The sequence below is a fragment of the Lemur catta genome, chromosome 3 (assembly GCF_020740605.2).
Source record: "Lemur catta isolate mLemCat1 chromosome 3, mLemCat1.pri, whole genome shotgun sequence".
Taxonomy (NCBI): Eukaryota; Metazoa; Chordata; class Mammalia; order Primates; family Lemuridae; genus Lemur; species Lemur catta.
Window position 1 is genome coordinate 19,394,931 of NC_059130.1, and position 25,080 is coordinate 19,420,010.

Below are 25,080 nucleotides of genomic sequence, written 5' to 3' on the forward strand. Positions count from 1 at the left end.
TGTTCTAAGTGCTATACTTGAATTAACCAATTAATCTTTCTAACAATGCTACTGGCTAGGTACTATATCTCCCCCATTTTAGAGGTGAAAAAACTGAGGCACAAAAATAAGTACTTTGTTCAAGGCTGTAGCCAGTTAGTAAGAGTGCTGGGATTTGAACACTGGCATGCATTGTCAGAGTCCGTGCTCCTGGCCACTCTGCTGTAGTGCCTACTGCAGCATTCAGTGCTATGGGGAAAACCAAGATGAACAGAGAAAAGGCATAGGCCAGGCTCCGACATGAAGTGGAATGGGGCTTTCAGACATGTACATCACTTTAAATACGCGCATTTGTGGTTTATTCCATAGTTCACTATTAACTTCCCTATAATGTTTTCTGTCTTATAGCACAGGGATTATTTTTGTCTGCCTTTTTGTAGAGTTGGTAATATGTCAGTCATATGCAGATGGATACAGTTGGTAGAAACCACAAATCATTCATGCATTAATGAATTAAAACTAGTCTTAGTTTCTCCTGTACAACTTTCTAAGCATACTACAAATACAAAGGTAACAAATAATAGTAGTTCACATTTATTGAGCAATTACTATGTTTTCCTATTCTGATAGCACTATACATTATCCCATGGAAAATTCATAACATGAATTTGAGATAACTACATATATTGTCCCATCCTACAGATGAAAACAGAGGCTTAGGAGATATAGTAACATGTTCAATGTCATACATTTAGAATAAGTTGGAGCCAGGATCTAAACTCCAGAGTCTCAGGTCTCAAACACAGGGATGGGAGAAACAGATAAATTCTGGTATAACACTGAGACTCAGAGAACAGAGCAGCTAATGCTGCCCAAAGAAATTGGGGAAAGCTTTGCAAAGGTATGTTTGGTTACATTTCAGGTAGGTCACAGTGGGATAAAATAAGGTTAGAGGACAGTAATATAAGCAGAGGAAGAAAGGAAGGAGCAAAGCCCAGGTTATAAAGGACCTGGCATCTCTGGGGAAGTGAAGAGAACCAGATTTGGCAGGAACATTTAACCTTGGGGAGAGTAGAGGGGCTGAAGGTGGTGCTAGAGACAGTCTGGAACAAGATTGTGAAAGATCTCTATGTCCAGATCAGGAACTTGAATTTTATTTTATTTTTTTAAATAGGCAATGAGGAGTTTTCAGGCAGGAGAATGGCATGGTAATTTTAAAAGATGGTTCTAGGGGAAGGGTGAGAATGGCCGGCACGTACCCAGGAGTGTGGGTGGGGAGCCTGAGAAGCCCACCCCACCCATGTGGCGGTGAATAATGTGGACAGCATCAGGTTAGCTCCCATCTCCCGTCAGGAAGGGCTGGCCCAGGGCTGCCACTAGTATATAGAGTCTTCTTGCAAAGTAGAAAAAGGCTCCCCTTCCTCCAGTTTACCCCAAGCCAGGGCACACGCCTGAGTTGGCATACGGAACATACACTCAGTTTTGGCCTCCGCTCATCTGCTTGGCTGGGCAGCCTTGTGCACTGCAGACCCTGCACTCCATTGGCATTGCAGGAGCTGAAGCTTCCCCTAAGCACAGGATGGAGAGATGCAGTGTGGGGGCCAAGGGTAGTGTTTGTGCATGGCACGGCCACCCCTCTATCAAAGGACAAGTGTAGATTGGGATGGGTAGGGCCACTGACAACGTGGCTTCATGACCCCGGGCAAGTTAATTTCTTTAAGCCTCAATTTCTTCCTCTGTTAAATGGAGACATAAAAGTACTTACCTCGTAGAATCATTTTGAGAATTACATGAGATAATGCATGCAAAGCACTTCACTCAGTAAGCACATAGGGCACCGCTCAACACAGGTTAGCTATGCTAGTGGTAAATGGGATAGCCCATCGAAGCCTGGAAAAGGGTATTGGTTGTACTGCTCTTGTGTTGGCTCTCCCCTCCCCCTTCACCCCTTCCACCCCAAACCTCAGTGGGAAGAAGACTGGTATCCAGAGATGGACAGCAGTGAGGGGAGCTGGATAAATCACGGCATCACAGAGTTTGGCTCTGTCTACTTACCTGATCACAGCAGTGTGATGACATGTGTTCATGGGGCAGGGCCACCGGAGGAAGCCCCCAAAATAGGGTCCTTATGGGAAGCAGATATTCCCTCTGGGGTTCCCCACTCTCTTCCAGCCCCGGTCCTCTCCATACCTACTTCCTCTCTCCTTGACTGCCCTTCCTTTTCCACTCCATCCTACCAACCATGCCCTGCCACTGCCCCTCCCCTTGTCCTCCCTCTAGAAGCGAAGGGTTTTTGCCCAGGACTTTTGCCCCTTGCTCTCTGGAAGTCTCCAGGCAGTGGTAGAAGTGAGGAGAAGGCTATCTGGGCAGGGAAATAGTCAGCAAAGGTGGCCTTGTCGGCTGAGCAGCTGGGGCTAGGCTTTCTGGGGAGCAGCAATGCCCTGGTGAGTTGTTGAGCAGCTGGGGACAGAGAGAAGAAGGTGAAAGAGCAGCAGGAAGAAGCATGGTTCGGGGTCCGTCTCAGGAAACACCGAGTTAGGAGCAAAGGATGAGGCTGAGGCTGGCTGGGGTAGGGTGAGTGATCTGCATGAGCTGTTTTGGTGGCATGGGTGCTCAGAACATAACAGGATTTGAAAAGGAAGGGCAGTGCAAGTGGTAGCAGTTGTGGAAGCTATTAACTGTTAGGCAGGTCTAAGTATCCGCACAGAGGTACATTCCCCTACGAACCCTCTCTAAGTTACTGCCCAGCACCAGCACCAGCACCAGCACCTCCAGCTACTATTCTCTATTTCTTTACCCTGCCTTATTTTTCTTTATAGCATTTAGCATTATCTAAAATTAAATATTGTTTACTTATTGTCAATGTACTGCTCTTCTCCAGTAGACTTTGTCTCATATGTTGCTCTATTTTTAACATCTAGAACGATGCCTGGCACACAGTAGGTCCTTAATAAATAACTGTTGAATGTAAGAATGAATAACCACCATCGTCAGCATTAGACCATCACCATTACTCCCTCAGTCATGGCTGAACAATCACTGCCTCCACTCAGGGGATGAGTCCGTCACCCTCTGGTCTAGCAGAGTGCCACAGTACTTCGTTTCTCTTTGGAGGGTGCTCAGCAGCTTTGGATTTGAAATGACATCGCGAGCCGGGCGCGGTGGCTCATGCCTGTAATCCTAGCACTCTGGGAGGCCAAGGCGGCTGGATCGCTTGAGGTCAGGAGTTCGAGACCAGCCTGAGCAAGAGTGAGACCCCATCTCTACTAAAAATAGAAACAAATTATCTGGCCAACTAAAAATATATACAGAAAAAAATTAGCCGGGTATGGTGGTGCATGCCTGTAGTCCCAGCTACTCGGGAGGCTGAGGCAGGAGAATTGCTTGAGCCCAGGAGTTTGAGGTTGCTGTGAGCTAGGCTGACGCCACGGCACTCACTCTAGCCCAGGCAACAGAGCGAGACTCTGTCTCAAAAAAAAAAAAAAAAAAAGACGTGAAGATTCTCTCCTGGGATCACATGGGCTGTGTAGGCAGGAAGGGATGCTGCTCTTTCTTTAAATCTAAAAGCAAGGGCCTTTCATCTAGGGAGGCGAATTAATAGGTCCCTGCTAGATGTGAATGGGAAGACTGGATCGGTCAGTTGGAAGTTGGGCTCATAAACGAGGAAAGGGAGGCCCTTGGAAGGTTTCCAGAGGTTACAAGTTGACTTCATGTCCTTGGCATAGGAGCAAGGCCCATTTTTCTGTCATATAATAGACAGGTGCTATAAGGACTAGGAGTAATCACTTCTCCCCACTGCCGAGGTGAGAACCCCTACAGACACTCATGTGTCTTTGCAGGTCAGACAGTTATCCAGCCATTGCTGTAGTGGCCAGGACATTGTTCAGATACAAGGCAAAGGAAGGTGCTGTTCTTTTTCACGTCCTAAAAAGTGTTTTCCTACTATGCACCTCCAGATAAAGAAGAGAATGAAGTTCTACTTATTAGGTATCTGTGATACCTAGGTGAAAAGTGAAAAACACTTGCAATCCCACAAACATTTTATATTCATAATACCAAGCATCCACATAATTGCATTTACTCTGAAACTAGAGACTTGGTGTGCCATAGACTCAGAGTTCATAATATTCTATATATGTGTGTGTGCATATAGTTTTTAAGTTATTTACATCTTCTGCTTATAGACAATATATTTCACATTTTTATACTAGCCATAGGCTTTTGTAGATGCCGTTCTTTCTATCTCAAGGTTGGTCCAGGGCTTAATATTTTTCTCTTCTTTGCAGGTGGCATGTCTTGAACCTATGTACTGATTAGACACCTGAGTGTTACATTACAGTATACACCTTGTTCTTAACAAGTCCTGTGAAGACTGGGCATCCTCATATCAGGGTCTTCTTCTCGCTGCCATTAAGGAGTGATGTGACTTAGTGCAGGTCACTCCTTGGGCCTCAGTTTCCCAACTCTAATTTGAAGAGGTTGCTTTATAGAGTTACTAAGTTCCCTTTTAGAGCAAAAGAATCTACAATCCAAGTAATATTTTATATAAACACTGTACTTCTTTTCCTCATGGAGAGTAGCATGTCACTACCGTATGTGGGGCATCTATTTATAGACTGATCCATGTCCAAGTTTAGAAAGGACATCAAATATCTCAATACATAAATATGCTTATGTTCCTTTCTAAGGAATTGAGTCCACTAAGATATTTCATGCTCAGCCAGCATGTTCATTATTTTGAGACAGTATTCTTAAAATAAAGGAGAGGACTTCATTTGATACCTTTATTTATATGCAAAACAGCGCACCATTCATGAGATATGAAAACCTCGCCAGATAGAAACCAGATTATATCTATTTTCACTACAAAATATTGCATCATATAAAGCAACAGAGACACAAAAAAACCCTGAAAAAGACTAAAATCTTTGGATAGCAGATGTGGTTTTTTTCCCTTGTCTCTAAAATACACTCCTTGTGTTAAGAGTTTCACAGCTGAGAACATGAAACATTTTCAGGTTATAGACTTTTTTTTGGTGTCACAGAGGAAAGTAGTTCTGAATTCTTTTTTTTTTTTTTTTAGGAAAATAACTTAATTTCCTAAAAGCATCCCACGCACAAACATCACACACACACACGAAGAAGCTACTCTCCTTTTAAACAGTTTGTAAAGTACTTTCCAGACATAACTACAGGTAAGAATAACACACTTACTTTTTTAAAAAACTATAATAGTGAAGTGCTAGTGTTGCTGATCTCACAACAAAAAAAAAAAAAACCTTTCAAGAAGGAACATCTTAATATATAAAATATGTTTAGAAACAGGGAGAATGTGGGAGATTTGTTATACAAGTGCAATATAATTAGAGCAAAAAGAAAGACCACAGTATAATCTCAACAAACACGTAAAAAGTTAGACATTATTCCACAGGAAAAAGTGTAAACACTTGACTATAAATAAATTGGCACAGAGTATCCAAAGTAAAATTATCACCACTCTGAAAAATAAATGTCTTGAAAAAAATACTCTACTCCTTCTAACATAAATAAAAATAGGTTGTCTTTTTCTAACTGCACCTATGGGTCCACATGTTTAAGGTCACAAATAGATGTTTTTGGATATATAAAGGGGCACTTTGCCTGAAAAAGTAATCAGATATTAAATTTTCCATTTAAATATGGATTTTCTTGTCTACCTTAGTGTCATATCTTGGGGATAAAATCTCACCAAGCTCAAATCCTCCCACAGTGTGTCTATTTGTTCTCAATGTGTCTTTTTAACCTTGCCAAAGATTCAGGGTTTATTTGGATTCTAATATAATCTTTCTTTTCACAACAGAGTGGAAAGTTTCCTGTCCCACCTTTCTGTACCTAAAATCTCCGTATGGAAGAGATTCCTTCCTCTCCCCTCCTCCCCAATGCTTGGTGATTTGTCAATTAGAAAAATTCCAGATAGTCTAAAGTTATGAGCCTATATCCTCTGAGCTTCTGCCCTCATTCTTTCAAAACATGAAGATTTGTGGGAGATCAAAGTAGGAGAACTCAAAGTCTCCAGTGGGTTAAAGCGACAACCCTTACAGGGATCCCAACACCCCGAGGGGAGGCCCGGAGGCGGCTCCTCTCCGGTGCCTCCAGGAGGTTCTCCTGGCCCGGAAAATGCCCCCCGTGAGCCCCGGGGCTCGCCAGACAGCCCCACCTCCCTGCTTCGGAGACCTTCCCTCGATGCCCGGCTGACCAGAGAGAACAGGTTGCGAGCTTCTTCCCCCATCCGAGTCTCTGGCGGCTGCCGTCCCGCTGGGCCACTGCCGCCTGTGCCATCCCCGCGGCGGCCGCCCGGGTGGGCAGCGTTTCGCCGACGCCCGCACAGGCGGCCTCCCGCGCCGCCCCCCGCCCTACACGTCCAGGACGTGGTTGAGATAGGAGATGTAGCAGATGGCCAGGCGCAGGATCTCGATCTTGGAGAGCTTCTTGTCCGGGGGCAGCGTGGGCAGCAGTTTGCGGAGCTCGGCGAAGGCCAGGTTGAAGGCCTCCACGCGGATGCGCTCGCGGGTGGCGTGGGCTGAGCGGTACTTGGCCGTGGCGCGCCGGCGGCGGCGCTTCTCCTCGCGGCTCAGCTGCTGCGGGTGCGGGTAGAGCGCGGCCCGGCTGCCGCCCCTGCCGTCGCCCTCGGCCTCCTCCACCGGCTCCAGGTCCGACACGCTGCCCAGCACCTTGGCGTCCGTGCCGCCCAGAGACTCCGGGTCCGAGTGCGCCGAGCTGGGGTGGTCCGAGTCCGCAGCTTGGTCCGGGCTCAGCATCATTTTGGAGGCTGAGGAGGGAGTCAGAAGAGCAATCAGTGAAAGGAATCGGGGTCTTCCTTTGCCGTGAAGGGTGGCGGGCGAGGGCCTACCGCGGCGGCCCTCCCCGCGGACGCGCGCCCCGGGCCTTCTCCCCGCCAAAGGCCGGTGCGCCGGGAGGGAGGACGTGAGCCCCGCGCCCCCCCACCACGCGCCAGCCGGCCGGGGCTCGGCTTGGGCCTGGCCGCATTCCCGACCCGACACCTCGGCCTGCAGGAGGCCAAGACCGGCCCGTGGCCCGGGGCCTGCCGGAGGACCGCAGGCCCGAGGATCCGTGACTTGGTTTCTGTCTCCTCCGGCCAAACGCCACCTGCGCTATTCCGCCTCCCTCACTTCATCCCCGTCCCAGACAAACGAATGATTCCGAACGCGGACACATCTGGGTTTTAACGGGGACGGGGACTAGCACAGCGCACCTTCTGCCCCGAGGGCCTCGGGCGAGGCACTGGACAAACCGCGGCGCCTGAGGGCCTGGCGCCGGCCTGGGGCTGCGCGGGGGCGCCCCGCGCCGGGGTGCGGGCGGACAGGACCCCCCATCCCCGAGCGCAGGCGGAGAGCGGGGAGGTTCGCTGTGCCCCTTGCGCTTCTCCGAAATAATAAAGAAATGACTAAAACGTGCAGGCTCCTTTCAAAAGAAAATTGACTCCCGTGCCCTCGCAGGCTTCCAGAGCACCATCTGTCACCCAGACAGCCACACACATAGGGGACCTAGGGACGCGGCGACTTGGCTAAGACAATGCGCCCGGCACACTGCCGACCACCTCACGGGAAAATGCCGGCGGCCGGGTCGCGGCGGGCGGAGAGTCTAGAGAGGGACGGGAAGGGCCCGCGGGGCGCCGGGAGGAGCTGGTGCCGCGCGTGTTGCCCCCGCACGAGCTGCATCTCCGCTGGCAAAGTCCGGGCGCTCCAGGGAGCTGAGCCCGGCAGCCCGCCGCTGTCCCCCGGGCGGCCTGGCCAAGGCCGGGCGTGTGCCTGCTCAGCCTTCCTCTAACTGTGCCCTCTCGGAAAAGCCACCTCTCCGGGCTTTTCCCGGGTGGCTGCAGGACCAGCCCCGACTGTGCGCCTTCTGGGAGGGGGCCGCTCAGAACCGCTGGGCTTCGGGGGAAATCGGGCTGCGCGCACCGCCCGCGGGCGTCGGGAGGGAGGACCCGGCTGCGAACCCGGGGCCCCCGGCGTGTGCCTCCCGAGCGACGCCGGGCGCGGGAGAAATCTGCGTTGGCGACGTGTTAGGAGGGTTTGCTCCTGGAGAAACAAAAGCAAGGGGATGTGTGATCGGTTCCCAGCACTGCACTTGCTTAGGAGAGAATTGGGCTCCAAAACGGCTTTCATTTCCCTGCGAGGAAAACAGGTCCTCTAAGGCAAAATAAAAACAAATGCTCCAAGTAAACTGCATGTGACTCCCCACGGGCTTTTCTCGGGTTCATTTATAAGTAGAACGACTTGCACCTACACAGTCGGCATGAAAGGGCAGAAATACATAGGTGAGTAATGGAAAAATACAATAAGCCAAGACATAGTTGTAGTTCGGATAAAAAGTTCTTGGGTTACCCTCAAAGCATGTTACATTCTCCTCCAGATATCTTTTAAAAATATTCATAAATAGTATGTCGCATATGCATTTTATCTCTTTAGCTATGCTAGAATGCATTTATAAATGCAATATGAATAATCTAACTTAGTTTCAAGCTAGGAAAAAAATGATTTAAAGGAGTCTTACCTTGCAAAAGCCTTTTCGATAATCTTTTCTCCAATCTTTTAGAGTTAAAATTCCAGGGAATAGCGAGGAGAAATTCCGGAAAATGTTAAAAGCAGCAAATATTTATTACATTCAAAAATGAAAAAGCAGCTGTCATCTCGCTAGCGTCCACAGCGAGGGATGATAATATCTCAGGATGTGGACGATATGAATGATTGTTCACTTAGTAGCTCAAAAAACCCTTTTCCTTTTAATTGCTCTCAAACATTTCAAGAAATTCGTTGATGATTTTTTAAACGACGTGTTGAAAAGTCTCGTGCCTTTTTCCTCTTCTAGGTCTCTATAAATAACAAAAGAGATGCAGAGATAAACACAATCACATCAAAGGGCTGATTCCTCCACTTTCTAATAGCAGAATAATCAATAAGAAAGATGGTTAAGATAAGATTCCGCTCCTGCAGGACTCCTTTCCTTCCCTTAATACAGCTGAGCAGAAACTGGGAAGTGCAGGGCAGAGATATGATCTTGCTCATAAGTGATTTTTTTTTTTTTTGAGATAAGGCTTTGTTCAGCTGATGTCTCCCCTGTTCTCAGGAACACAATACTGTAACTCGGAGCTAAGGTTGCCTCTTCCTCTTCCCTCATTTACTTGTGTGCTGTACAAACAGACACCTATTTTCCAGTTCCAAAGTCTTTCAAGGCTTGGTTACATTCCCCCATCCCCACCCCCTCCTCTCTTTACCTTGTAGCAAAATATATATAGTCAGTGGCTTGGAGATGCTTGGAGAAAGGTTGGTGAAAGTGAACGTCTCCTGAAGTAACAGTGACAGGGAAGCAGAGAAAGAAAGGGAGAGGGTGGGAGAGCCAGAGCTAAGAGGCAGAGATGCGAGTGTGGCTTCTTGGCTCTCCTGGTACCAATTGATTCAGCCTGGAGATGGTGGAAGAGATAAAGGCTTAAGACAGGGGATGGAATTTTTTTTTCCTCTAAATTGATATTTAATGGGAAATCCTATTGGACAGAAACCTGGACATGAGTCACTTAATTGGACTTGACATCTGTCACAGTGTGGGAGTTTTCACAGCCCAAATATTTTAGCAGATCAGATTCCCACTGAATCTGTGCCATAAAATATAACAGTTGAAAGCAGTCCATGATAGAAACCTTAGCCTTTAAACAGAGTCTTTAGATGTAATCAGGCGATTTCTCTTTTTCACATTAGTGATGCAGTATTTAAGTGCAAATAAATAATAAAGCGACAATGGAAAAATTCCCCTGGCATATTACAAACTAGCATCTTTCCTTAATGTTTAGAAAAATATTTGTGTCCAGAACATGGAAACATACAAGGCGCTACAATGAATATAAAGTATTCAGACATGCAACAGCTTACACTTATTAAAGATCATTTACATATTAAAAGACATTTCAACAAGGTGTGATTAAGCACATTAATATTTTCGAGAGATAACCTCCTATCTTCTATCTTATCAATAGATGATAAGAACTTTTCAATAGATTAAATCATTGATGGAACTAGAAAGAGAATCCACACATTCAGGGACAGGGACTACCATATGAGACAATTCTACTTTTCTGCATGTTTGTTTTTCTCTTCACCCACTCATTCATTCAAGTTAAAATATGACATATTACATGTGCTGATTATTGCACTTCATTCTTGCCGGTATTAACATGCAAATACATTTAGCTGTGTGGCAGTGCATCGGGCTATGATGTAAACACATGCAGATCACCAGTGTATTCCAGCATGTAAAGCCTTTGCCTTGTATGACCCCACAGCCCCGAATTTATGCAGTTTATAACAAAAAGGAAACTCTAGTTCAATTATTTTGCAACTTTATAGGGATAATGTTAGTTACCATCAATTGCATATTATTTGTGATCATTTTTAGCTCTTTTGATCTTTCAAGCTTCAAAGAAATAACAGAGTATTACCACCTTACTCCTACCTCCCCAATCCCTGGGGCAACATTTGGGTAGGAGGAGTCCTCACTTCCCCTCTTTTATCATTTTTCCCCCAAATAGTTTTATCCTCAAGGGGAGGGGTGTTGAGCAGCCCGCCTCTGAGAATGACCCTCTGGGTTTTCTCATAGCTGCCACAGTACTATTTGCCTTTGCACACATTCTTCCTTCTCTGGGAGATTCCTGGACCAGAATGGGGTGGGGGCAGGAGAAAGCAGAGAGTACCTCCACAGAATAAGGGCACCAACATGTCACAGCTTTGCTCCTGCCCATCCCCAACACAGAAGTATATTTTAGATATCCCCAGGACATTTAAGTGGAAACAGAAGTCGGCCTCATGCAGGTGGCAATGGAAACAGGTGAGTGGATAAACTCCCCAGGGTGGCGAAGATGAAGGGAGAAGGGAGGTTTTCCTAGTCTGGCTAGGAATAGCCAACAGTAAGCATTCACGCACAACCACACACAGATATACATGCCCAGATACCTGTACCTCCTCACCCTCCATTACTTATACAAGCTTGCTGGCTCTATCAGACTGCTACACATGCAGACTGATGGATTGAAAAAACCTGGTGACTCTAATCACCATAGCTCTAGAGTGGGCAGCTGCTAGAGTGGAAAGGGACTAGCATCTCTGGTTACCCTGGTGTTGGAGGATGGAGATGGGTGGTTGCCTATCAGGGCAGATGCAATTCTGCTATGGTGTGTGAGAAACCAGGCAAATTCTTTTTTATATTCAGGCTTACTCATTCTACACTGACAGCAGCATGTATGTAAATCAATACTTAGATGGGTAAGCCTGTGTAAACAGGTACACACTCAGACCCATACATAGCCATGCCTAACCACTCTGGCATAGACACAAACATAGATTCACATTCACACACACGCACTCTTTCTTCCAGGAAAGCTTGCTACTCCCTCTCCTCCCACCACCACCTTTGCCTTTTCTAAGACCTCCTGGGCACAGATGGCCCCTCCTTCTGTGCTCCGTAAGCGCTCCTTTCATATCTCCCTTAGAGACTAGGCATTGTGTGCAGTGATTCTGGCTTTTCACACTGCCTCCCTTACCAGGCTGGGATGCTCCCAGGGGAGGTCTCTAGTATATATCCCCAGCACTGACGTCTGAGCTTGACGTTGTGCAAGTACTCAATCATTGATAGTGAGTGAGTCCTTGTGTACAGAGGCACCCAGGATATTTGTAACATAGAAACACTTCCACCGAAGGAACTCACCGTTTCAGTTGTATCAGTTTTCTCTCCTGTAAAAGTGAGAATAAGAATCCTGCCCTTTTCATTTCACGGGCTTATGAGACTCGATGTATGTGAAAATATTTGATAAAATGCTAAGCACCATACAAATTAAGATATTATGGAATCTAGGGGTAATATTAAATAATATTATTAAACTAATAAAAAGGTGGTAAGAGTGATTGAGAAAGCCAGCCTTCCCGGCTCTCTCATATGCTAGCTGTGTGAACTTATGCTAGCTGTGAGTCACTTAACATTTCTGGACCTCAGTTTTCTAATCTATAAAATGGGAATAACTAAAGTATATTATGTTATATTGCTATGTTAGGTCATGTTTTTTCTGAAGGTAACAAAACAATTGGCGTAAAGTGCTTAAACCAATGCCTAAAACTCATACTCAATAAATATTGGCTATTAATATTGCTAGCAATATTATTACTCAATATAAAAACATATTGAGAACCAGATATATATTTGCATAGAAATATAAAAATATTCAGATATACTCACTCAGACTGTGTATGTGTGTGCACGCATGTGTGCATGTATGTGTCCATAGCTCTAACCCACAGTGAGCATTTCCATGTGTCAGACATCGGTCTAGGGACTTTGCCCATATTAACTCATTTAACTTCACCATGAACCCATGAGGTAGGTATTGTTGTTGTCCCAATTTTGCGTATAAAGAAACTAGGATATGAAAAAGATGGTAATCTATTCAAGGTCACATAGCTAATAAATTATGCAGCCAAGATTTAGGCTCTGTAGGTCTAAATTTAGAAACTGGACTCTCAACCATGACCTACTACTGCTTCTGTGGTCATTGTATACTACACAAATATACCCATGAAGAAGGACTATTCACCACGTGAAATGCATATACGGAAGAAGAAACACACATACCCTCCAAATGTAGATGAATGTTGCCACCTTTGGCATTCAGGGGTTGTCAGTGATTCAATACATTTTTAAATACTTACTGTGCATCTAGTATTGTGGCAGACAATACTGTTGGACTACACAGGCCATTAGACAGCTGTTTCCAATCTATTTTCTTAAATTTTGCACCCCATCAGTAAAATGTTGAGTATACATATCCAGTATACGTGTATTTATTATTAATAAACCTTATACATGTACTACTGTGCTAGCATATTGTATAATTACAATGTATACTCAAAATATATTTTAAAAGAATGATAAACATAAAATTAATAATGTTTATAAAATAATTAATTTTATTTATTAATAGGACAAAATCTATTAACAGCATAAGGTATTACTCGTATAATTTTTGAGAACAATAGCCTTCATTTTGTTGCAGTTTATAACGTGGTCTGATGGTCTGCCTTTAAGCTCAATTTATTTAGAATCTGATTTTTATGGCTGATATAGCAGAAAAAGATGTACTATAAAAATTCAGGTGTTATCATCACAAAACTAAGTATATGAGGTGATAGATATGGTAATTAACTTGATTTAATCACTCCACAATATATACATATATCAAAATATCTCATTGTATACCGTAAATGTATACAGTTTTTTATTTATCAATTAAGAAAAATAATAAAAAAATGGAAATAATCCAAATGTCCATCAACTCATGAATGGATAAACAGGATGTAATATATCTAGGCAATGGAATACTTTTTGGCGATAAAAAGGAACAAAGTACTGATACATGTTACAACATGGATGAACCTCAAAAACACCATGTTGAATGAGAGAAGCCAGACACAAAAGACCACATATTGTGTGATTCCATTCATATGAAAGGTCCAGAATAGGCAAATCTGTAGAGACGGAGAGTAGATTAGCGGCTGCACGGGGCTGAGGCAGGGGTAGTAGAGGAGTGACTGCTAATGGCACAGGGTTTCATTTTGGAAATGATGAAATATTCTAAAATTAGATTTTGGTGATGATTTCACAACTCTGTAAATATACTAAAAAATATTACTTCAAATTCCTTATGGAAAATTCTTACATGCTAATTATTTAATGAATAAATTTTTTGATGGTCTCTCTGACCCCAGATTCTTTACATTCATTTGAGGCAAAGCAGCCTTTTCCTCAGTGATTATCCCTTCATAATTTTTCCATAAATTGTTACTTTTATTAAAGATCATTTTAGTTGTGACTATATCTTCTCCCATACATTGTTTCGTTATGCTCCCTTAAAAAATGTTCTTTGTGTATTTCAGGAAATTCTGAAACAGAATCTGTAAAGTACCATGAATCGAAACATGTTAGAAATAGCTGCTATTCTATTATCCCAATAAACAGCAAATTTACATAATACAACACTATGTAAATTGATCTAATACTTGTTTCTTCAAATCTTCAGCAATATTCAGCAGTGCTTCTTAGTTGTCTCTCAGTAGAATTTACCAACATGGGAAAGCATTTTGTTTTATGACCTTATTGGTTTCTATGTACTATTACAGCTATTTCACCAAGAGTTTGGCTTTTGCTATAAAATAAGAAACTTCAAAAGAGGCTTCTAAAAATTTGTCTTTATATATAGTGAATATATATATAAGTATATATGGTACTTAATCTAGTACTTTTAAATAGCATGATTTTAAACATCACTAGTTGCTCATGTAACCAACACAGTCAAAATACAGAACATTTCCATCACTCTAACAAATTTCTTGTGTCTCTTAGCAGCCAGTCTTTTCATCCATGCCCAACTTCAGTAAACCACTGATCTTATTTCTATTCCTATAGTTTTGCCTTTTCCAGATTGTCATGAAAATAGAATTGCACAGTGGGTAGACTTTTGAGTCTGGCTTCTTTTACTTGGCATAAAATTTTTTATATTTACCCATGTTAGTGCATGTATTAGTAGTTCATTCTTTTTTATTACTGAGTAGTGTTCCATCATACAAATGTAGTGCAATTTGTTCATCCACTCACAAATTATTGTAATAGACATTTGGTCACTTTCCAGTTTGGGTATATTAAAAATACAGCTGATAAATCTGCATAGCCATGCATAAAGAGGTATTTATGAGGGCATGTGCATTCATATCTCCTGGGTAAATAACTAAGAGTGAAATTGTCGGGTCATAATGGTGAGTGTATATTTAACTTTATAACAAACTGCCAAACTGTTTTACAAAGTAGTTGCACCATTTTACATTTTCACCAGCAATGCTGAGTTTCTCCACATCTTTACTACATTTGTTATTGTTAGCTTTTTAAAAATTATTACTATTTTAGGGCATCATAATTGGTGTCCAGTTGTATCTCTTTGTGATTTATTTTATATTTACTCCCTTTTCAGCTTTATTGAGGTATAATTTATGTATATAAACTGCATGTATTTAAAGCATACAATGTATTGAGTTTTGATATGTGTATACAATCTTGCAACAATCACCACAATCAAGACAGTAAACATATCCATCGTACTCTGTAATCCATCCCCCTTGCTTCATACTTTCTCCTCCTCACCCCACAGGAAACCACTAGTTTACTTTCTGTCACTAGAGATTATTTTGGGTTTTTTTAGAATTTTACATAAATAAATCATATGTTTTCTTTTTTGTCTGCCTTCTTTTAATGAGCCATGATTTTGAGATTCATCCACGTTCCTGTGTATCAGTAGTCTGTTCTTTATTGCTAAGTAGTATTTATCTTATCCTTTTCAGAGCTCTACATTTGACTGTGTAGATCCAAACTTCTATCTGGTAACACATTCCTTCGGCCTGGAGAACTTCCTCTTTTATTTGTTTGTTTGTTTGTTTGAGACAGAGTCTCGCTCTGTCACTCTGGGTAGAGTGCAGTGGTGTTATAATAGCTCACTGCAACCTCAAACTCCTGGGCTCAAGCAGTCCTCTTTCCTCAGCCTCCTGAGTAACTGGGCACTCTCCAAGCTGAGCTAATTTTTCTATTTTTAGTAGAGTCAGGGTCTTGCTCTGCAACTGGAACTCCTGGAACTCCTGAGCTCAGACGATCCTCCCACCTCAGCCTCTCAGAGTGCTAGGATGATAGGTGTGAGCCACCGAGCCAGTGGAACTCCCTTTAAAGTTTATTACTGAGCAGGTAAGCTGGCACTAAATTTTCTCACCTATTGCTTTCTGAAAGTGTCTCTGCTTTCATTTCTGAAAGCTTTACTCTGAGTGTAGAATTCTAAGTCAATAGTTTTTTAAAAATTTTTCTTTCACTACTTTAAAGATGCTGCTCCATTTCTTTTTGGCTTGTATAGTTTCTGATGAGAAGTCTACTCTAATTCTTATCTTTGTTCTTCTGTATATAGTGCCTTCCCCCCTGTCTCACCCCAGCAGCCTTTAAAATTTTCTGTTTCCAGCAGGTTGACTCTGAGGTTTCTAGGTTTGTGTGAGGTTTTTCTTTGTTTAATGTATATCGTGTTTGGGGTTGTTTGAGCTTGGATCTGTGATTTGCTGTTATTTATTATATTTGAAAAATTCTTGGCCATTATTTCTTCAAATATCTATTCTGCTCCATTCACTTTCTCTTATCATTCTGGGACTCCAATTACATATACATTATTACATTTGATACTGTCCCACATCTCTTGGATTTCCAGTTCTGATTTTATTCTCTTGCTCTTTTTTGTTTTTTGTTTTTTTGTTTGTTTGTTTTGTCTGGGTAATTTCTATTGACAGATCTTCAAGTTAATTGATTCTTTTACCTGGGTTCAGTCTACTGAGGAGTATGTTGAAAACATTTTTCATCTCCAATATTGAGTTTTTAATGTTTAGCGCTTCCAGCTTTCTTCTGAAATTCCTTATCTGTTTATTCATGCTATCGATATTTTCTACTATATCCTTTTACATATTAATCATAGTTATGTAAAGTCCCTGTCTGCTAGCTCCAACATCTGGATATTACCTGAGTTCACTTCTATTGATTGCATTGTCTCTTGACAGTGTGTGTGTGTGAGATGGAATTTTTGAGTGAATGCCAGACTCTGCATGTAGAAGAGTAGAAACTGAGGTAAATATTATTATTACTGGGAAATGAACATGATTCTTCTTGTGTAAGGCTGTTAATCTGAAGAATTGACTCAATTTAGTCAGGAATTGAGCTCAGTTTAGGTTTTGTTGTTGCTATGGTTACCGTCACGGCACAACAGGCTACAAATTCTTCTGTTGGTGGGTTATCTTTGCCTTGTGCTTAGGATGGGAGCTTGTATGCCAGAGGCTTTTCTCAGATTTTTTGCTCCACTATCAGATTTCCTGCATGCCTGCAGCACAGAGAAGGTCTCTCACCATGGGATTGCCCCATCCCCAGCTTTAGACCGCTATTGCTTGTTACTTTGTGCCAGGCTTGTGTTGGGTGCAAGAGGATTTCTCTGTTGTTCTACTCCAGTCTAAGACCTGGGGAGAGCCTGTGACACTGGGCCTCCCTCTGCATTTCTGCTTCTCCTCCTTGTAGTAGCCAAATCCTGCTTTGTATTTGTGGTTGATATTGGGCAGGAGTTCTCTTCCTCTCTCCCAGTGATAGGAGACCCCTGCATGCTATTAGTTTAAGCTCTTAGGTCCAAGAAAAGGCCAGAGATAGCCTTTTCTTATGCCCTTCCCTTCCCTCCACAATGCATCTTTTCAATAATCTTTGCTGCTTCTCTCCAGAAGTTTAATGCTTTTCCTTCACTTGACAGTAGGATCTGGGGAACTGCATGGTGTTTACCCTGCAGGCCTACTGTACATTGCTCTACCCATAGTCTTTTTAAAAATTGATACATAATAATTGGACATATATATGGAGTATGTGTGATATTTTGATACCTGTGTACAATGTGCAGTGATCAAATCAAGGTATTTAGAATATCCATCACATCAAACATTTATCATATCTTTGTATGAGAACATTTCAAATCTTCTCTTCCAGCTATTTTGAATATAATAAGTTATTGTTAACTACAGTCACCCCACTGTGCTATCAAAAAATAGAACTTAGTCCTATTTAACTACATGTTTGCACCCATTAACCAACCTCTTTTACCCCCTCTCCCTTTCCAGCCTCTGGTAACCACCACTCTACTCTCTACCTCCATGAGATCAACTCTTTTAGCCCCAGCATATGAGTAAGAACATGATATTTGTCTTTCTGTGCCTGGCTTATTTTGGTTACCATAATGACCTCCAGTTCCATCCTCATTGCTGCAAAAGACAGAACTTAATTTTTTTTAATATCTCAATAATATTCCATTGTGTATATAAACCACATTTTCTTTAACCATTCATCTGTTTGTGGACATTTAGGTTGATTCCATATCTTGGCTATTGTGACTAGTGCTGCAATGACCATTGGGGTGCAGGTAACTCTTTGACATACTGATTCCCTTTCTTTGGCTAAATACCCAGTAATGGGATTGCTGGATAATATAGTAGTTATGTTTTTAGTTTTTTGAGAAACTTCCATAGTGTTTTCCATAATGTCTGTACTAATTAACATTCCCACCAATAGTGTATAATAGTTCCCTTTCTGCATCCTTGCCACCATTTGTTATTTTTTTTTTTTTTGTCTTTTTTCCAGTAGCCATTCTAGCTAGAGTAAGATGATATTTCCTTGTGGTTTTGATTTGTTTGGATTTCTTATATATTCTGGATATTAGTCCCTTGTCAAGTGAACAGTTTGCAAATATTTTTTCCCATTCTACAGTTTGTCTCTTCACTCTGTTGTTTCCTTTGCTGTGCAAAAGCTTTTTAGTTTTATATTGTCCCATTTGTTTATTTTTGGTTTTGTCATCTGTGCTTTTACAGTCTTAGCCATAAAATCCTTACCTAGGCCCATGTCCTAAAGTGTTTCCCTAAGTTTTCTTCTAGTAGTTTTATAGTTGTAGGTCTTACATTTAAGACTTTAATCCTTTTTGAGTTGATTTCATGTATGGTGAGAGATAGGGGTCTAATTTCATTCTTTTGCTTATGTATATCCAGTTTTCCTAGCACCATTTATTAAAGAAAGTGTCCTTTCCCCAATGTGTGTTTTTGCACCTTTGTTGAAAATCAGGTGGCTGTAAATACATGCATTTATTTTTGCATTCTCTATTCCATTTCCTTGGTCTATGTGTCTGTTCTCATAATAATTCCATGCTGTTTTGGTTACTATAGCTTTGTGGTATATTTTGAAGTCAGGTAGTGTGATGCTTCTAGTTTCATACTATTGTTCAGTATTGCTTTGGCTATTCAGGGTCATTTGCAGTTCCATACAAATTTTAAGATTGTTTTTTCTATTTCTATGAAGAAAGTTATTGGTATTTTGATTAGGATAGCACTGAATCTGTAGAATGCTTTGGGTGTATAGTCATTTTAATAATATTAACTCTTCTCATCTGTGAGCATGGAATGTCTTTCCATTTGTTTGTGTCCTGTTCCATTTCTTTCATCAGTTCTTTGCAGTTTTAATTGTAAAGGTCTTTCACCTCCTTGGTTAAATTTATTCCTAGGTATTTAATATTTTTCTACCTTTTGTAAGTGAGTTTGCTTCTTAATTTCTTTTTCAGCTAATTCATTATTGGTATATAGAAACACTATTGATTTTTTTTTTTGAGGAGAAGAAAAGAGGAGTTTATTAATTTGCCAGCAAATGAGGAGGATGGAAACTACTGTCAAAAATGCCATCATCCTAATAAGAAGTAGAAATACAGAGCTTTTAAGGGGAGGGTTTCAGCTTCAGGCAATTGCTGTTCCATCCCATCTCCAGGGAAGACAATCTTGTGACCTCTGCCTACCTGGGAGGCCCACCTGGACCTCCTGGACTTCAAGCCCCATGGACAGTTCTGCTGAGCCGTCTCTTGTAACACAAACAACAAAAGACATTGCCCTGCCCCTCTCAACCACTCTCCTGAGGCAGGGATGCAGGTTTTAGTTCCCCAAAGAGTCAGTGAGGTTTTAAAGAGACAGAAAACATTTTTGCCATTTTTTTTAGGCCATTCTCTCTATTACATATTCCTGCCTGTCAATTTTACCCTTCTATATCTATGGGAGAAGGGGTGACGTAGTCCTCGATCTACTTCTTGCTGAATTGAGGCAATGTTTTAGGTGGAAGATTTATACTTATATATGCCATTGTAAAGCTTTGGCAGTATATTTACAACAACAGACTACCAGGCAAAAAAAAAAAAAAAAAGACATAAGCAACAATAACAATGAGGATTGACAAGGCAAAATGGACTATCACCCTGTATACAATGTCTGATACAGGGCTGGGTTAGAAAGAAACAGAGGACCTCTGAGTACAGAGCTATTAGTTGCACCCTGTAGGTGATCCAAGAGACTGGCTTCTGCAAATTCAAAAATCATATATAGCACTGAACAAGGCTTAGGAAGACAAATCCAGCAGCAAGACAGATGAACAAAAGAGGCAATAGTCCAGGGAAATCCTCACTAAAGTTGTCTTTCCATCCTACAGACAGAACAAATAATCAAAGAAATGTTACCAAAAATATCAACATTTTCATGTTTAACTTTTCCTTAAACAGATACTTAGATCACCTAAAGGCTGGCCCTTCCACTGAGAGCTTGGGTCCCCTTCTTCCATGGGGTAACTCTTTACTGTGGTATTATATGATGGACCCAAGCTTTTACTTCTGACAATTTCAACAAGGTGTGAATTGTTAGAGGCACTTCATAGAGTCCCTTCCACTTCTCTGCTTCCAGCCAGGATGGGGACCTGAAAGAGGCAAACTTATGCATAGGGATTAGTACCTCGTCCACTCATTTGACATACTGCTTTCCTCTGTTTTCTTTACTTGTGGTTATTTTATTCATGGTTGTATTACCATACTTACCTTGGGGTGCTAGGAAGGGTTCTTGTAAACTATTTTGTAGAGGCTTAACTTAAGCCTGCTTCTGAGGGCCACCCTTATCCAAAAGAGGACAAGAGGCGATACTCTATCCCAGTTTCCTGCATCAATTCCAGGATGCATGCAATTTTCATTCTAAATGTAGGACTTTGCTTACTTGCTGGGTCATCTCTGCTGCAGAGAGGGACCATTATCACTCTGTGAGGAGGAGAGGAGCCTATGAACATCTTGATGACCTGCAGGATCATTGAGTTCACCATGTCCAGCCTTGGAGAAATGGTTTACCAGGTTCCCACTGGGAGTCTACTAGAAGAAATTTATGGGCAACCACAGGACATTGTGCAGCAGATCCAGGTACAGAGAGTGGGAAACAAAGAATCCCCTGATGGGAACTGCCATGGTGTAGCCAAACACAGTGATACCTTGAGCTGCTGAGCTATCTCTGCAGTGGCCTGTCCATGGCCTCCATCCCCAGCATGCCATTCTCCATCTGCTTGGCCTCTTCCTGTGGACTGCTGATGCCCGTCATACCATCATCTTCTGAGGCCTAATCCAATAACCCAACACATATAGTATCTTGTACCATTTACTTGAACTTTGACAAAATAATTCCAGTTATAAGACAGAATAATTCAAGGTTTCATTTAACTGCCACTTGTCCTCACACTCCAGCACGTACACTGAGTTGTAATAAAACCATTCTCCTTAGACATAGGTTCACAGCTACAAATTGACCATTCAACCAAAATTTTTCCCAAGGGACTTTTAGATGGAACTTTCCTATGTTGCAACAAAATCTTACAAACAAACACAGACAATACAAGGAATCCCCAACACAAAATGCCATGGCCAACCAAATGGGAACCACAAAATGAGAACCGACTTCTCAGTTGAGAATCAGCATCTCCTAATACAAAAGGGAACAAATTGAGAACCAAATCCTCTCAGATGAGAGAACTAACATCTCCCAATCACCCCTCATTCCCTGGGAACCGCAAATGAGCTCAATTGAAACCATGTTTCTTAATTTCACTCAACCTCTTGACTTCCACCCACAAATGGCACCTCAAAACAAATCCAGTAGGGAGGTCTGAACCCCACCCCACAAATGGGTGAACTTAAGGTCTTGGTGTCTGGGGAACTTTACTTACAAATGGCCATAGCTGTCGCAATGCTTCACAAATCTCTTTTCTTCTCCTCAACTCAGTTCAGTTTGTGGGGAGCTGGTCTAATTCTGGGAGAAAGAGATGGAAGTTCCTGGAGCTAAAATGCTCCAGCAGCTTCTGGGAACATCCTGTACTCACTCACCTCAAAAAGAAGCCACTCCTACTGGAGAAGATCTATGGCTTGTCCTGGGGCTGATCCCTGCCTCCTCCAGCAGTCACAGGGTGCCATTCCACCCCACCGGGGTGCTGATGGAACCCTGGGACACCAAATCTGTTACCAAAAGCTCGGCATTTGTCCTCGAGGCCACATCAGAAGAATGAGAGCAAATGGTTTGAGGAGAAGGAAAGAGGAGTTTGTTAATTTGGCACCAAATGAGGATGATGGAGACCCTTGTCTAAAAATGCCATCATCCTCCACTATTCATTTTTGTATATTGATTTTGTATCCTGCAACTTTACTGAATTAATTTATTAGTTCTAACAGATTTTTGGTGGAGTCTTTAGGTTTTTCTATATATAAGATCATGTCATTTTCAAAGAGGGATCATTTGACTTCTTTTCTAATTTGGATGCCTTGTATTTCTTTCTCTTGCCTGATTGCTGGTCTAAGACTTTCAGTACTGTGTTGAATAAGAACAGTGAAAGCAGGCATCCTTGTCTTATTCCAGTTCTTAGAGGAAAGACTTTCAGATTTTCATCTCATTCAGTATGATGTTAGCTGTGAGTCATCATATATGGCCTTTATTATATGGAAGTATGTTCTTTATATGTCTAATTTGTTGAAAGTTTTTATTGTAAAGGGATATTGAATTTTATCAAATGTTTTTTGTGTCTACTGAGATGATCATATGGTTTTTGTTTTCCATTCTGTTGATGTGATGTATCACATTTGTTGTTTTGTATATATTGAACCATCCTTACATCCCTGGGATAAATCCTATTTGATCGTGGTGCATTATCTTTTCTATGTGCCATTGGATTCAGTTTACTAGTATTTTGTTAAGGATTTTTCCATCTATGTTCATTGGGGATATTGGCTTATAGTTTTCTTTTTTTGTATGTGTATACTTTTCTGGTTTTGGTATCAGAATAATTTAGGCCTCATAGAAGGAATTAAGGAGAATTCCCTTCTCTTTAATTTTTTGCAATAGCTCAGGAGGAATTGGTGCTAGCTCTTTTTTATAAGTTTAGTAGATTTCAGCAGTAAAGCCATCTATTCCTGGGCTATGCCTTATTTGGAGACCTTTATACTCATGTACTCATTGTTGGTCTGCTCAGGTTTTCTATTTCTTCCTGGTTCAATATTGGTAGGCTATATGGGTCCAAGAATTTATCATTTTTCTCTAAGTTTTCTAGTTTGTTAGCTATATAGTTCATAATGGTCTCTGATCATCCTTTGTCTTTTGGTATTATCAGTTATAATATCTTCTTTTTCATTTTTGATTTTATTTATTTGGGTCTTCTTTCTTTTTTTTCTTGGTTAGTCTAGCTAGGAGTTTATCGATTTTTGTTTATCTTTTTAAAAGTCTTTTTACTTCATTGATCCTTTGTATTTATTCTAGTCTATATTTCATTTGGTTCTGCTTCACTCTTTATTATTTCTTTCCTTCCACTAATTTTTGGTTTGGTTTGTTTTGCTTTTTAGTTTTTGAGCTGCATTATTATATTGTCTATTTGAAATCTTTCTGTTTTTTTTGATGGAGGTGTTTATTGCTATAAAATTTTCTCTAGCACTGCTTTTTCTGTATCCCATAGGTTTTAGTATGTTTTGTTTCCAATTTCATTTGTTTTAGGGATATTTTAATTTCCTTCTTAATTTCTTCATTGAACCAATGGTTGTTCAGGAGCAGGTACTTTAATTTCCATGTGTTTGTATAATTTCCAAAGTTCCTCTTGTTATTGATTTCAAGTTTTATTTCATTGTAGTCTGATAAGATACTTGATATAATTTTGTTTTTTAAAAATTTATTCAGACTTATTTTGTGGGCTAATATATGGCCTATCCTGGAGAATCTTCCATGTGCCAATAAGAAGAATATATTCTATAGCTATTGAATGAAACATTCTGTAATTATCTGTTAGATCCATTTTGTCTATAGTGCAGATTATTTCTTTGTTGACCTTCTGTCTAGACAATCTGTCCAATGCTGAATGTGGGGTGTTGAAGTCCCCAACTATTTTTGTATTGTGGTCTATCTCTCTCTTTAATTCTAATAATATTAGCTTTATATTAATATGTCTGGGTGCTTTTCTATTGGGTACACATAAATTTACAGTTGTTATATCCTCTTGATGAATAAATTTTTTATCATTATATAATGACCTCATTTGTCTTTTTAAATGTTTTTGACTTAAAGTCTATTTTGTCTCATATAAATATAGCTACTCTTGTACACTTTTAGTTTCCATTTGTGTGGCATGTTTTTTTTCCCATCCCTTCATTTTCAGTCTATGTGTGTCTTTATAGGTAAAATGAATTTCTTGTAGGCAGCATCTAGTTGTATCATTAAAAAAAATCCATTTAGCCAGTCTGTATCTTTCAAGGGGGAATTTAAACTGCTTACATTTAAGGTTTTTTGATAGGTAAAGACCTACTCATGTCATCTTGGGAATTATTTTCTGACTGTTGTATATAGCCTTTGTTCTCTTTTATTGTTTACCTTTATAATTTTATAGTTTTTTTGCAGTGATAACATTTAACTCCTTTCTCTTTCTCATTTGTGTATTTGCTCTACCAGTAAGTTTTATATCAATACTTTTGTGTGTTTTCATAATGGTAGATATTGTCCTTTTGCTTTCAGTTGTAGAACTTTCTTAAGCAATTCTTGTAAAGCTAGTCTAGTGGTGATGAATTCCCTTAGGTTTTGCTTGCCTGGGAAAGACCTTATTTCTCCTTCATTTTTGTAGGATAGCTTTGCTAGGTATAGTATTTTTGATGGTAGTTTTTTTTTTTTCTTTCAGCACTTTAAATATATCATCCCATTCTCTCCTAGCCTGCAAAGTTTCTGCTGAGCAGTCCACTGTTATTCTGATGGAGATTTCCTTATATGTGACTTGATGCTTTTCTTTGCTTTTAGAATTCTCTTTGTCTTTGACTTTTGATAGTTTGACTATAATGTGCCTTGGAGAAGACATTTTTGGGTTCAATCTATTTGGGGATCTTTGGGCTTCCTGTATCTGGATGTCTATATCTCTTGCAAGACTTGGGAAGTTTTCAGCTATTATTTTGTTAAATAGATCTTGTATGCCTTTGCCTATCTCTTCTCCTTCTGGAACTCTCAAAATTCAAATATTTGGTCACTTTATGGTGTCCCATATGTCATGTAGGCTTTCTCCATTTTTTCTATTCTTTTTTGTCTGACAGGGTCATTTCTAAAGATCTGTCTTCAA

At 41.1% G+C, this 25,080-nt stretch overlaps 1 protein-coding gene across 1 annotated transcript; it reads right to left on the reverse strand.

The window, feature by feature from the left end:
- Positions 1 to 6,190: 6,190 nt before the first annotated feature.
- On the reverse strand, positions 6,191 to 9,377 carry NHLH2 (nescient helix-loop-helix 2). The gene is made up of 3 exons (XM_045546897.1): positions 9,254 to 9,377; positions 8,533 to 8,851; positions 6,191 to 6,787 (listed from the first exon to the last, which is right to left on the reverse strand). The coding sequence occupies exon 3, from the start codon at positions 6,777 to 6,779 to the stop codon at positions 6,372 to 6,374; it is 408 nt and encodes a 135-aa protein (XP_045402853.1). The 5' UTR covers positions 6,780 to 6,787; positions 8,533 to 8,851; positions 9,254 to 9,377; the 3' UTR covers positions 6,191 to 6,371.
- Between the last annotated feature and the right edge of the window lie 15,703 nt (positions 9,378 to 25,080).

What these genes read in the sequence shown, in the direction of transcription:
- NHLH2 (XM_045546897.1), bottom strand. Translation starts at nt 6,779, where the DNA reads ATGATGCTGAGCCCGGACCAAGCTGCGGACTCGGACCACCCCAGCTCG.